This window comes from Muntiacus reevesi, chromosome 2 (genome assembly GCF_963930625.1).
Source record: "Muntiacus reevesi chromosome 2, mMunRee1.1, whole genome shotgun sequence".
NCBI lineage: Eukaryota > Metazoa > Chordata > Mammalia > Artiodactyla > Cervidae > Muntiacus > Muntiacus reevesi.
The window spans coordinates 175,128,226-175,142,335 of NC_089250.1; the positions used below are offsets into that span (position 1 = coordinate 175,128,226).

The following is a 14,110-nucleotide window of genomic DNA, read 5'->3' on the forward strand; positions in this document are numbered from 1 at the left end:
ATTATTCCTCCCCTGGCAAAAATTAAATAGACTGAGGGGAGAAAACCCCCTCATTTTTACATTGTGATGCTCACGCCCTCGCTCACGAGCAAGGAGAAATCCGAGGACGGGTGCCTGAGTGCGTGCACGGGAGGAAGCTGACTGCGGGACTCCCACCCCCAAGCCTGCGCCGTGCCCAGAAGCCCAGGAGCCTCGGCGACTGCTCCCCCAGCATGAAAAAGCCACAGGTCTGCGGGCAGTCCAGACAGAGACCCGCCAAACAACTTTTATTTACAGAAGCCAACACAGCGCGGAGGGAAACCTGATCCCTTCCAAAGGTTCACGGATAAGTTACCCGCGTAAGGTCGGGAAACTCCTACACACAAGGGACGGCACCCCTCCCATGGAAGCCACCTGCTGGTGTCACCCTGCAACTCCCCAACGCCGTGAGACCTCGGGCCCTGAAGGAGGCTTGCCTGGCTCTATCAACTGCTGACAGACCCCTGGGAACTCGGGGAGGCCCACCCCCGCCCCCCCGAGTTCTGGGGCAGCAGCCAGCTGACCCTGGGCGGGTGTGTACGCTCACCCTCTGGTCCTCAGAACTTCTGAGAGCGAACACTGCTTCCCAGACCACAGGAGGGATTGAACTGATTTAGGTGGGTTCTCGCGGAATTTAAATATTCAGACCTTGAGGGTGAATGTGGCTTTCCCAGAAGGTATTTGCTTCTCAAGAAGGAAGGGGAGCTCTGCAGCGCTGGCCCTGGTCTGTCTGCGCTGCTGTCCCTTTCCCAGTGCACTTGGTCTTCATGCCGGGACCAGCGCTCCGGTCTGTCTGCGGGGCGGCCTGCTGGGGCAGCGCCAGGCAGGCGGGCACCGGGGGCGGCCCTCTAGCCCAGGCCCTGCTCCTGTGCTGCTCCTCAGGCCCTAGAACCTCAGCCTGAGCCCGGGCCCTGCAAGCCCGCCGGGCACCTGGTGTTCATTCCCCAGGGGACAGATCCGTGCGGTGTCAGAGGGCCACAGCCTTGCGGTCAGCTGTTTACTGATGTGGCTTCAAGACTCTACTTTTCCTTCATCAACACTGCCGGACTCAAGGAGCACAGGCAGACAGATCTACACATTTACAGCCCTCAGGGGCATTTTCTTGGAAAACTCAGGTTTGGGGGCTGACTTCACCCAGCTCTGCCGATGGCTGGCCCGCTGCACACGGCCCTGTCTCCAGGCCCCAGGGCGTCCTGAAGGTGATCTCTCTGCTGCAGGGCTCAGAGCCTTGGGCTCCTAAGAGTAAGGACTGAAGCTGAAATGCCAGGTTTTGAGTGAGTGCTGGGGAGCACGACCCCTGGGGACGTGCAGGCCTGCAGGCACTACCCCCACCACCTCTGGGCGCCTCCTACAGGCCTCAGCTGAGCTGGCACCCAGAGGAGGAGTGGACCCAGTGGACGAAACAGGGCAGAGGTCAGCCTGAATCCCCGCATGAGCAATCAGTCCGGTGGGGGAAACAGAAGGAAAACAGAGGATTGCCTGGTCCCCAGCTGGAGTTTTCTCCAAGCGACTGTATGAACAGCACCTAAGTGGTGAAGGGGGCTGGGGGTCCCCCGAGTGACTCGGGGTGGATGGGGCTGGGTCGGGAGGTCGCCCTGCACATGAACCACAACCACACAGAGTTCGTTGGGCCACACACCTCGTCGGTGCTAGAGCCAGAAGCTTCTGACCACCGTGAGGAGGGCCCAAGGGTTTCCTGAGAGGAGGACATGTCTGAGCCGAGCCTCCGAGGTTCAATACCTGGAGCTGTCGGGGGGCTGGGGGGTGCGCTGGGGGTTGCTGGGGACTAGACTGTCCCCTGTGGGCAGGCCCCTGGGTGCAGCTGAGAGCCGGCTTTGTGCCATCAGCCCTCCCTGAGCTGTACGGCCCGCCCCGGGAGAGGGCATGGACTTGCGGGGACAGCTGGGCAGCAGCGATGGGCATGGGGGACCCATCACCCAGGGATGATCTCCCAGACGGGAAGCAGACCCGAGCTCCTGAAAGGCCCTCAGTCCGGGCTGCGGCCTGTCGGAGCGGGGTCTGCATGCAGCGGGGCGCAGGGCAGCCCCACAGAGAACACAGCCCCTGCCCCTGGGCTTGGGGACAGCAAGCCCCCTGCACCAGCTGTGTGCTTCAGAAGCGGCCTTGATGCTGCTTCTGTGACTGTAATTCGGTATTTTTTTAAGGCTTAGTCCACCTGGTGACCAATCTACCCCCCAACCCCTGACTGGGGTCAGTTTCCCAAGGGGTAGGGAAGGTGGCAGAAGAAAGGCCTGTGTCGGTGTGGGAGGCACACGAGCCACCTGGGGGCCCTGATGTCACCAGCGTCTCTGAAACTGCGTTCTGTCTCAGGAATGGAGACTTTCCCCGACTGTAGGCCTGTCTCCTGCTCACTCGCTCTTCCAAAAGGCACAGCAGGCGCGTCCAGCTTGACCCGCTGGTGGGGCCCCCCCGAGGGTGACGGAGTCGCGTCGTTGGTGCCGTCCGGATCTCGGGTACAGGGGCCCAAAGGGGCCGTGCGGACCATCTCTGCCGGCTCCCCGCGGCCCTCCAGTCCCGGGAGTAAGCCTGTGGGCTCTGAGGACCACCGCAGCGGGGCAGCCGGGCGTCGGAACGGGCGACCCCTTCACAAAGGTAAAGGCAAGGAAAGGCCTCGGGCTCCTTCAACAAACAAGCAACGGGGCGAGCCAAGAGGCAGGGCAGGCCGAGGCGTCCAGCAGGTAGCGTTCTTTTCCTAACAAGATACATTGCTCCAATCTCGGGGTTTGTCCTCTGAGCCCAGCCTCCCTGACCGGCGTCGCGGCGTGCAGGCGAGCCCGGGGCCTAGAGCGGGGAGGCGCTCTTCCTCGTGGGCAGAGATGGCGCTAGCACGATCTCGTCGGAGTCGTCGGAGTTCACGTCCTCTGCGGGTGCGGGCGCCGTGGGCTGCAGCCCAGAGACGGGGGGCTCCGCTGAAACAGAGAAGTGGGGCGTCACGGCCACGCTCGGGGCCCCGGGCGGACGACCAGCTTGCTCCCCGCCGCACAGCCACCCCCTGAGACAGGGGGCTCCGCTGAAACAAAGACGGGGGGGCGTCACGGCCACACTCGGGGCCCCGGGCAGACGACCGGCTGAAACAGAGATGGGGGGCCACACTCGGGGTCCCGGGGCCGGAAGACCTGCCCGCTCCCCGCCACAGCCACGCCCCCTGCCGCAAAGCCACGCCCCCGCACAGCCACGCCTCCACGCTCAGCGCCAGCAGGTCGCCAAGAAAGGGCCGGCCCGGGGCTGTGGCGGGAATTCTCCGCGAGTGGCTCTGGTGGCAGAGTCCAGGGGTCTGGCGGCCGGTGGCCCCAGCGCCCACGGGAGGACACACGCCCAGAGGCGGAAGGGGAGGGATTGGGCGGGAGACCTGGGGACCACTGTGACCGTCCGTTCTTTTCCCCACATGCATCTAAGCTCTCTATCCCCCAACTGAGGCGAGGTTGGGGCACCGCCTGCGGACCACCCTGCAGACCACCTCCAGCCTCCGTGGCCCCTGGACAGGGAGCGAGGGAGGGGCCGGGGCGCCCAGTCCCCGAGGACGGCCTTGCTCTCACTGCTCCGCAGAGTGGAATAAAAGAGGCGCCGATCCCCGATCTGAGATAAAAGGGGAGGAAATTTCGACCCAGCCGCTCTGCACATGGTGTGACCGGGCCAGCTTTTTCTCTGTAACTTCCAAGAAAATGATTAAACTGGGAGCTTCTGAAATTAAAAACATCAGTTTTCAAGGTTATCTTCAGTTATTTTCCTTTAAAAATACTCTCAACAATCAGATCAGAGAAGGACTCGCTGACCAGTTCTCACAGAGACCGCTTCCTCGTGTGAGCAGGAGGCCAGACAGAGACCTCCGAAGGTGCCCTTCAGGCAGGAGGGAGAGCGGCCGCTTCATAAAGACACGCGTTTAATGAGAGGAGAAAAAGGCGGCACGAACAGACACTTCAGCCCTGATCGAAGACTCTAAAGGTCATCCAGCGTGGGGTCTGCTGACATCAGAGTGAAAGGTTTTTGGAGGAAGACGGGCAGGCATGGGGAGCTTGGTGAGTGGAGGCCTGGGAGGGAATGTCCAAGTGGGCAGTGTGCTGACTCTGACAGAGCTAGGGGGGTGATTGAACTGGACAGAGGACGACTTCAAACGTGGGGGCTTCCAGGTCAGTGAGGACGGCTTTCTTATCTCTCCTTGCTATTCCTTGGAACTCTGCCTTCAAATGGGTATATCGTTCCTTTTCTCCTTTATCTTTAGCTTCTTTTCTCAGCTATTTCTAAGGCCTCCTCAGACACCGTTTTGCCTTTTTGCATTTCTTTTTCTTGGGGATGGTCTTGATCCCTGCCTCCTGTACAAATGTCACGAACCTCTGTCCACAGTTCTTCAGGCACTCTGTCTATCAGAACAAATTCCTTGAATATATTTGTCACTTCTACTATATAATTGTAAGGGATATGATTTAGGTCATACCTGAATGAGCTCTAGTGGTTTTCCCTACTTTCTTCAATTTAAGTCTGAATTTGGCAATAAGGAGTTCATGATCTGAGCCTCAGTCAGCTCCCGGTCTTGTTTTTGCTGACTGCATAGAGCTTCTCCACCTTTGGCTGCAAAGAACATAATCAGTCTGATTTCTGTGTTGACCATCTGGTGATGTCCACATAGTCTTCGCCTGTGTTGTTGGAAGAGGGTGTTTGCTGTGACCAGTGCGTTCTCTTGGCAAAACTCTGTTAGCCTTTGACCTGTTTTGTTTTGTTACTCGAAGGCCAAAGTTCTTGTCACTCCAGGTATCTCTTGACTTCCTACTTTTGCATTCTAGTGCCCTATCATGAAAAGGAAATCTTTTTGGGGTGTTAGTTCTAGAAGGCTGTAGATTCTCCAAGCCAGGCTTCAACAGTACATGAACGGTGACCTTCCCAATGTTCAAGCTGGATTTAGAAAAGGCAGAGGAACCAAAGATCGAATTCCCAACATCCATTGGATCATCGAAAAAGCAAGAGAGTTCTAGAAAAACATCTATTCCTGCTTTTTTGACTACACCAAAGCCTTTGACTGTGTGGGTCACAACAAACTGTGGAAAATTCTTCAAGAGATGGGAATACCAGACCACCTGACCTTCCTCCTGAGGAATCTGTATGCAGGTCAAAAAGCAACAGTTAGAACTGGACATGGAACAACAGACTGGTTCTAAATCGGGAAAAGAGTGGGTCAAGGCTGTATATTGTCACCCTGCTTATTTAACTTATATTCAGAGTACATCTTTTGAAATGCCAGGCTGGATGAAGCACAAGCTGGAATCAAGATTGCCGGGAGAAATATCAACAACCTCAGATATGCAGATGACACCACTCTTATGGCAGAAAGCGAAGAAGAACTAAAGAGCCTCTTGATGAAAGTGAAAGAGGATAGTGGAAAAAATTGGCTTAAAGTTCAACATTCAGAAAACTAAGATCATGGCATCTGGTTCCATCACTTCATGGCAAATAGATGGGAAAACAATGGAAACAGTGACAGACTTAATTGTTTTGGGCTCCAAAATGCAGATGGTGCCTGCAGCATGAAATTAAAAGACGCTTGCCCCTTGGAAGAAAATCTATGACCAACCTAGACAGTATATTAAAAAGCAGAGACATTACTTGGCCAACAAAGGTCCATCTAGTCAAAGCTATGGTTTTTCCATTGGTCACGTATGAATGTGAGACTTGGACGGTGAAGAAAGCTGAGCGTCGAAGAATTGATGGTTTTGAACTGTGGTGTTGGAGAAGACTCTTGAGAGTCCTTGGACTGCAAGGAGATCCAACCAGTCCATCCTAAAGGAGATCAGTCCTGGGTGTTCATTGGAAGGACTGATGCTGAAGCTGAAACTCCAATCCTCTGGCCACCTGATTCGAAGAATTGACTCACTGGAAAAGACCCTGATGCTGGGAAAGATTGAAGGCAGGAGAAGAAGGGGACGACAGAGGATGAGATGGCTGGATGGCATCATTGACTGGACACGAGTTTGAGTAAACTCTGGAGTTGGTGATGGACAGGGAGGCCTGGCGTGCTGCAGTCCATGGGGTCGCAAAGAGCTGGACACGACTGAGCGACTGACCTGAACTGAACTGACTTCCAGGTCAGATGAGCCTGGAAGGCCAGGGGACTCGGTCACGGGACCCCACACTCACCAGAGTAGGGTGGCGGCCTCGGCACTCTGTTCTCTGGAGCTGGCCCCTTGGCGGTCTCCCTGCTGCTCCCCTCGCTGTCTCCCTGCCCTGAAATGGCACGCAGACGGAGGCTCTCATCTGCACAGATTTGTGGTCACACCACACGTCTTCCCACCCGTCTTCTTCAGAAACGCCACTCCATCTGTAGCTTTTCCTTGATGGGAAGCACCCTTCCCTTCCGCACCCACCTTCCCCGACTCCATCTTTGTGATCTCAGGGCTCGGTCCTGAAAGCCCATCTCGGGAGGTTCCCACCTGTAGGCCTTGCTCACGAGCCAGGCTGAGGACCGTGCTTTTGGTCTAGTGACCACTCCGACACCCAAACACCACCTCTGCCCATCTGTGGCCTCACGGTCCAAGCAAGGACAGACGGAGGCTCCCAGTTACAGGAGGGAAGGGCCTGGAGGACAGTCAGAATCAGTTTTGGGGCTGAAAGCGACTGGCAAGGGGTCTCGCCCCGGGCTGTGTCTCACACAAGAGGGGCCAGGCCTGCGAGGACCTGAGTGCAGAGCGGGGGGCAGGCCTCTCCTTGGGCGGCTGCCCCGCCAGTCCAGGGGTTTCTGCACTGACAGCTGACTGCCCTTAAGGAGGCAGAAAAGGAAACACAGCTTTACTTAAAACCAACAAACAGGAAAGACAGTGGCCCAAAGGAGGGAAACCATCTCACTCTGGTTGGCTGCTGCTAAGTTGCTTCAGTCGTGTCTGACTCTGTGACCCCATAGACGGCAGCCCACCAGGCTCCCCTGTCCCTGGGATTCTCTAGGCAAGAACGCTGGAGTGGGTTGCCATTTCTTTCTCCAGTGCATGAAAGTGAAAAGTGAAAATGAAGTCGCTCTGTTGTGTCCGACTCTTAGCGACCCCATGGACTGCAGCCTACCAGGCTCCTCCATCCATGGGATTTTCTAGGCAAGAGTACCTGAGTGGGTTGCCATTGCCTTCGCCACACTCTGGTTAGAGCTGAGAATAAAAATCAAAGCCATGAAGCTCGGACTGCACGGCTGGTGGTCACCGACCCTGGACCAGGCTCCAGACCCAGATCACAGGTCGCCGCGTGGGACCAGCCCCCTGATGTGACTATGCGGCCCGGCTCCCGGGAGGCTGGCAGCTCTTTTGGCATCAACCTCAGAAGGCCAGCCGCCCTCGTGTGAAACCCAGACGAAGTGCACTTACTGGGAGCGGCTGCAGGGCGTGGTGGAGAGGAGGGGGCCCTGGGGGGCAGCCGGGCTGGCCTTTCGGGAGCCATGGCGGTGGTGGGTCCGGGACCGGGGGCACTGGGGAGAGAGAGACGCCTGCCGCTCAGACCTCATGCAGGCCAGCCGCTGGGGTCCAGCGCCGTGGCCAGCATAGATGGCTGGCGCCCAATGGGCCCAGGTCCTGAGGGGGTTGCGGGGGGCCTCAGACGTGCCCCCCACTTCCCAGCCTGGGCCCCGACCCGAGCTCAGCCCCTGGCCTGCCGTCAATGCCTCTCGGGCGAGTCGACGGCTGTGGGGCTCGCCTTGCAGTGGCGGGTCCAGCAGGAAGGGAGCCGTGGACAACGGTGAGGGTGGGTGAGGGGAGGCTCTGACGACACCCATGGCTTCCTGAACACGGCTCAGGCCACGCTCTCCTCCAGCATAGGGCAGGGTCTCAGGACAGGCCGCAGCCAGTCTGCAAACCAGTAGCTCCCAGAGCCGCACGGAATCTAATGCTTCCAGTGGGAGGAAACAGTTCCAGGAAGGCCTCCTCTGAGGACGGGAGCCTGGGGCCCCCAGCAGTGAAAGGGTCCCTCACCCTGTGCCGCCCTGGAGGGCAGCCTCCCCGTGGTGTCCAGGCACAGGGGCCTGCAAGGGGACCAACCTGTACCTGGCTCGGGCCAGGTGTGCCCGGAAGGCAGACTGGATGATGGTGACGGCCTCCTCCTGCCACGAGTCTCCCTCGGCCTGGACGGCGGGGCTCGGGACGCGGGGCTTGGGCGAGTCCTGGGGCGCAGTGACGGGGGGAGAGAACCATCTGAGATCCCGGCCCCCTCCCGCGTGGTGAGGGCCGTCACCCCCGACCCTCAGCGCAATCTGATTCAGGAGGTTCCCCTCGTTACTATCTCATCAGCATTTTCCTAACCAGGAGGTTCCCCTCGTTACTAACTATCTCATCAGCATTTTCCTAACCAAGGTTAATTCTTAAGACTCTATAGAGAGCCTTAAAATTCATGTCTTGTGGTTCACAGGGTGGGGGGTGCTCCTACCCCAGTTTGAGCCTGTCCTGACCTGCAGTGGAGACAGTACTCCACGTCCCAGCACCTCCGCACAACTCGGCTTCTGAGCTCCATCCTGCTAGGGGCCCGGGGGCAGGGCCAGGGGCACATCCAGGGCAAGGCAGGATGCCGGGGCCTGGAGACACTGCTCTTGCCCTGTTTTGTTTTTTGGATGTGGACCAATTTTAAAGTCTTAATTGAATCCGTTACAATACTGCTTCTGTTTTCCGTGTTTTGGCCACAAGGCATGGGGGGATCTCAGCTCCCCGACCAGGGACTGAGCCTGCATCCCCGGCTTTGGAAGGTGGCGTCTTAACCACAGGACCTCCAGGGAGGTCCCAGCGCTTGTCGGTGGATGGAGTGTGAGATGAGATGGCGAGAGAGAAAGAGGACTCAGGTCCAAGTGCGGCCCTGAGGGTACCTGGGTGGGCGGGCTCGGTACCCTGGGGGGTTCCGAGACACACGCTTTGCTGGACAACAGCTTCGCCCGAGCTAGATGCCCCCGGAAAGCCGCCTGCAGCACGGTAGCCGCCTGGCAAGAGAGAGACAGACAGACAGATGTCAGTTTCCCTGAAGACGGGAGAGTCCCGAAGGAGGGGCCCCGACAGCAGAGAAGACGCCTCGCTTCCTCCTGCCCTGAGGCTCCTGCTCCCTCACTCGCCAGGGGCCTCCCCTAGCTGGAAACACGCTCATCCTCCAGGGAGAACCGGCCCGGACGCCGGATCCCACGGTAAAGCGAGTCCTGGAATACAAACGAATTGTCGGCTAAAGGCTCTCCTGTTTCACCGCTAAAGTGAATCCATACTGTACACCCAGTTATGTTTGCATGCCGAGGTAGTTATTCCATTTCGTATACTTTATTCTGTGTGTATCTTTGTGATCAAGCAGGGTAGAGTGTGACCTCACACTATCGCCAAGGAGTTACTTATCCTTTAACCTTGCCCTTGAGCGCTTTTCCCTAGAAACTTGCGCCGACGCTCTGGGCTGGGTTTCAGGAGCAGCGCTGTCATTTCGAGAATTCTGCTTCTAGCCCCGGTCAGCAGCAGCACAGCCTGAGGATGGGCCTGCAGCCCTTGTGAGGCTCGGGAGAGCGGCAGCCTCCGTGCCCGCGTCCCGGGCACACCCCGGCTCTCCCCTTCCTGGCGGGCCCCACTCGTGACAACTCTGCCCGGGTGCCCTTCCTCTCCTCCCGGTCCGGCGAGGCCTCTCCTCCTCAAGGCCCCCTGCAGGGACGCCCCGGCCGGGCAGGCAGGACCGGTGGCCCCACAGCGCTGGGGGCGCGCCCTGAACCCACCTTCCAGCCTCGACTGGCCTGCCTTACGGTCCGTGTTCCGAGGGCCCTCAGCTTGCGGACGCAGAACTGAGGCCCGCACGAGCGTGCTGAGAGGATGCTGTGAGTGAGACGGAAGCGTGAAATCACCCACGCACCGATCGGATGCCAACAGCACTCACGTGTTTCAACTCGGTGCTGGGGTCTGGCCTGATTTCATGAAGACGGGGACCCCCCCTCCCCCATACCCCATAGGCAGTGGAACCAAAGTAAAAACATATGTGGAAATTGGTGAAATAAAACTTGCTTACTTCATCCAGAAGAGCCCTTTCTTTCTGAAATAGAGAGAAAAGTGATGAGTTAACATAAGGGTGAGTTTTTTCACAGTGCCGTGTCTGTTTCTTGACCCCACCCTTCCCCCATCCCCACCAAGGTGCCGGCCTCCCTGACTCCCTGGGAGCCAGACACGCCTGCAATAGCAAGGGCAAAGTGGGCGGCCGTGGTCAGGATGGCAAATCACTGCGGAAAACGCGGCCTGGTGGGGGTGTCTGCCATGAAGTGACTCACGGGGACCTGCTGTGACGGGGCTCTCTGAGGCTCCGGACGAGGGAGCCCCCGCAGTTAGAGCCGCCCTAGCACAGGCCGCCCTCTCTGGAGGACACGCTAACCCTAACCCATGCAGGCTCTGGGTTCCTGGTTCCCGAGCCTCAACAGTCTTCAGAACCTCGGGGGCAAATGTCTCGGGTGCGGCCACGGTCCTGTGGTTTGCAGCATGTCCTTATTCAGAGAAGATACGCACGGAAGCCTCATAACGTCTAAAACTTACTTGCAAATGATTCTAGGAAAAAAACAGCATGTGTGGAAAATAATTATGACTAAATGTTAACTCTTGTTGAATTGAGGTGGTGGGCAAGCATCAGAACGTCACTGAATACACTGACTTCTTTCAACTTGCTGTGTCTTTACACTTCCATAGTAACAGTTGGGAAGAAATGATGATAAGCCTCCACTGGCCACTTTCTGGAGCTAAGAGTTTATAATGTTCAGGCAAGCGGAGAACTCTGGTTTCGCTTGTCCGGCTGGGGGAATGGGGGCCGAGCCGTGTTTCATAAACTGGGGGGCTCCCGTAGGGCGCTCCACCGTCAGAGAGCCCCTGCCCTCTCCGCGGGCCACGTGGGGGCTGAGGAGAAGCCGCCCCCCAGGGCTCCGGTCCGCAGTCCAGGCTGACCCCGCTCACAGGCACCAGTGCGGGCTCACGGTCCCTCTGGCCCGGCCGCCTCCTCCCCTCCAGAGCAGCCTCTCCCTGCCCCTAACAAGACGCAGTCCCGGGAGCCCCGGGGAAGGTCAGGAACACACCTAGGGGAGAGGATGTGCCTGGAGCCATGGTCCCTGGGACCCAGGGACCCAGCCCGCCACTGCGCGAGCCCTCCAGGGGGTGACAGAGCTTCCAGACCTGCCGCTGCCCCCCCCAGCCCCCACGTGCCTCCAGGCACGCCTCCCTCCCGCCCCTCCACGCCTACACTCTGCCTCCCGCCAGCGGACGGACCCAGGAAGGGACCCAGGAAGTGTTGGCGCGAGCGGGTGGAGCAGGGGCCTGGGCCGCTCACCTGGTGCTGGTAGCCCCTCCACCTGCGCTGCAGGACCCTGGCGGCCGCGTCTCTCCTCCCCTCTGAGCAGGTGGTGGGGGGCCGGGAGGAACCCCCCTGGCTCTTGTCCGGCTCAGCGTCCGGCTGGGAGGGGCTGGCAGTGGGGCTGGGAGGCTGGGGCTCTTCCCGGGTCTGCAGAAAATTCAAGGTGAGAAGGATGAGCTCTGGGGGGACGGGGTGGGCAGAGAAGATGCCCATCGGGTGGGTGGCGGCAGGCTATGAGAACACCGGAGATGCTTGTCAGACCAGACTCTCTAATTTAGAGGGGAAACTGTGTCCACGCTGCTCAGCGGGCCAGATGACAGAAAGTCTGCAGAAACAACATCTCCACTAGTGTGCAAGGTGAAACCCGGCCTACGTGAGCCCTGTAAACTGGTGGGAACGTCTCCCATGAGGACAGGAGGCGGCTGGCCCCATGGTATCACCCAGGTGAACGAATGCCCTGTCCAGGCTCAGCGCATCCGTGCACGAGTCATCTGCCCCCCGGGGGTCCTTTTACAGTCTTCCTTCTAGGGTAGTGCTGGACTACGTAAGGCGGACTTTTGAGATAAAAGGCAAGATCCCTAGCTTGATTTTTAAGGTGGAAAGACTCAAGAACTACTATCATGATCATAAAAATCGCACTTATTTCTACTATTTTAGGGTCCACTTTATCATCTACAGAGACACCTCTCCGTAAACAGAAAAACATTTGGATTTTCTCACGGGAAGACCGCAGGCTCTGTGCAGACACGGGTTTCTCAGTGGAGAAGTCCGTTGGGAGAGACGATACAGTAAGTGGTAGGATGAACTGACTGTCGGTTCGTCCAGAAGCCCAGGACTCAATGCGCACCATTCACAGAAACCAACAGTGATGGTAAGACTGGACTGTCACCGCTGGCTTCGCGGTGTGTGGGAGAAGAGAAGCCGCGGGTGTGGGAACGAGTGGAACCCCGGCGCGTCAGCTCAGGGTCCTGCCGCTCCCCGTGCTGGGCAGGAGGTGAAAACGCAGGCAGCCTCACCTCAGGGGCCACCGCCACGGCCTCATCTTCCTCTTCCTTCTTACTTCCTTCCAGTTCCCGAAACTTCCTGGTCAGCGCTTCAAGCTCCTCTCTAAGGAGAGAAGGGAGAGGACCCCGTGCCTGCCGTGACGCTGTGTCAGCGTCTGCGTGTCACGGCGGGGGGCGGCCCACGCATCCACGTGGGCGCCCGGCCAGCACCCGATGCCCCGGGGACCGCGCGGGAGACCCCCGGACCCCACGGCCGCACACGGGAGGGGCTGAGGTGACCGACGACCAGGTGATAAACAGCGGGAACGGAGGGAGACACAGCCCACGTCGTGGTCACAGATCTCAAAGGTAAGGTAAACACAGTTCTTCACCACACACCCACCCACTCTGATTTAATTCTAGGCTTCTGACAAAATCTAGTCACGTTTATTCTGAAAATAATATTTTTTTGTTCCTTTCAGTAACCTGCGTCTTACTAATTATTCTGAGCACCAAACATTTCTGCTTGGATTTCTAATCTACATTTGGGGGCCTTTGTTACTGAGATAAATTCACTGCTTTAAAGTAGGCAGCTAAGTGGATTTTCAGTCACAATGTTGTGCAAACGTCATCACTGCCTAATTCCAGGATATTTCCGGCCCCTAGAAAGGAGCCCTTTAACCTGCCTGCCACTCCCCCACCCCCTCATCCGACCCCCCAGCAACCAGCATCCGCTGTCTTCTCGAGGAATCCGCCCACTCTGGGTATTTCCGAATCAGTCTGTCTGAAAGCGTCTCTGCCTGCCTCTTTCACGGGCATGTGACGTTTTTCAGGCTGGCCCATGTTACAGCCGGGGTCGGGCCTCATTCCTCTCTAAGGATGTACTTCAGTGTTTTAATCTGATGGACAGTTGCCTTGTTTCCACTTTTTATCTCTTGGGTCTTATCCTGACCAGGGTGTGGAATCCCGGCATGTTCTGAGGCTGCCCAGGAGGACATGCTGGAGGAGGGGGGTCGTGATGCCCAAGAGCCAACACCAGCCTGACCGTGAGGGGCCTCTCCCTGGAGGCAGCAGCAAGGCCACGAGACGGCAGGAGAGCTGTGTGATCAGGCTGCAGCGTCCCGAGAGCCGCTCTGGGCCAGGGGCAGTGGGGTGGGGCGGGGGCGTGCCTCGGGGGCAGGCGGGGACGGCCTGGCACCCGTGGCTTCCTGACCCTCGCCCGCTCACCTTAACACCTTCTCTCTCTCTCTTCTCTCCCTCTCTCCCTCCTTCAGGCTTTCCAGCTCCTTCTCCAGCTCAGCCTTGGTCTGCAGCAGCTGCTTCACCTCCAAACTGAACGAGGAACCAGAGACATCTCAGCGTCATTGAAACAGAGGTTCACAGAGACGGGGTCATCGGAGCAGGGGGAGCGCTCAGGAAAACCAGCGGGTCCAGCCTCCTCACTTTTGCGGAGACGAGGATGCAGACAGGCCCTTCCGTGTGAGGAGAAGCCCGGGCTGCCTCCGCTCAGCGCTTTACCCAGCACCCGCCTGTGCCAGCGGCGGTTGGGAGCAGGGCGGCCGGACGAGGCACAGGCCCTGCTCTCGCGGGCGGGCGTCACCAACTCGGGGACAGGCCTCAACCAGAGGTCACACTGTTCGGTGACCGACCTGCACTGAGACAAGGGCTCCCGGGACTGGCAGTGGACTCGACGGAGTTGCAGCCTGAGCCAGGGACAGGGGTCCCCCCAACATTTCCCCCCAAGCTCTCACGTGCCCCACAGGTGACACGTGGCCAAGAATGTGGCTTCAAAA

The 14,110-nt window shown here is 58.5% G+C and overlaps 1 protein-coding gene across 15 annotated transcripts in view; it reads right to left on the minus strand.

Annotated features, from left to right (window-relative positions):
* Positions 1-237: 237 nt before the first annotated feature.
* Positions 238-14,110, minus strand: part of IQCE (IQ motif containing E) — a 41,148-nt gene continuing 27,275 nt past the window's right edge. For 7 of the 15 annotated variants that reach the window (XM_065923706.1, XM_065923705.1, XM_065923702.1 and 4 more), the window contains 10 exons: positions 13,545-13,649; positions 12,351-12,441; positions 11,311-11,481; positions 10,015-10,038; positions 9,728-9,824; positions 8,855-8,965; positions 8,040-8,161; positions 7,374-7,474; positions 6,166-6,252; positions 238-2,948 (listed from right to left, as the gene is read on the minus strand). In XM_065923706.1, the coding sequence (XP_065779778.1) occupies positions 2,732-2,948; positions 6,166-6,252; positions 7,374-7,474; positions 8,040-8,161; positions 8,855-8,965; positions 9,728-9,824; positions 10,015-10,038; positions 11,311-11,481; positions 12,351-12,441; positions 13,545-13,649 (1,126 nt within the window). In that variant the 3' untranslated portion in view covers positions 238-2,731. The remainder of the gene's footprint in view (positions 2,949-6,165; positions 6,253-7,373; positions 7,475-8,039; positions 8,162-8,854; positions 8,966-9,727; positions 9,825-10,014; positions 10,039-11,310; positions 11,482-12,350; positions 12,442-13,544; positions 13,650-14,110) is intronic. The other 8 variants (XM_065923709.1, XM_065923707.1, XM_065923699.1 and 5 more) reach the window with 7 other exon arrangements.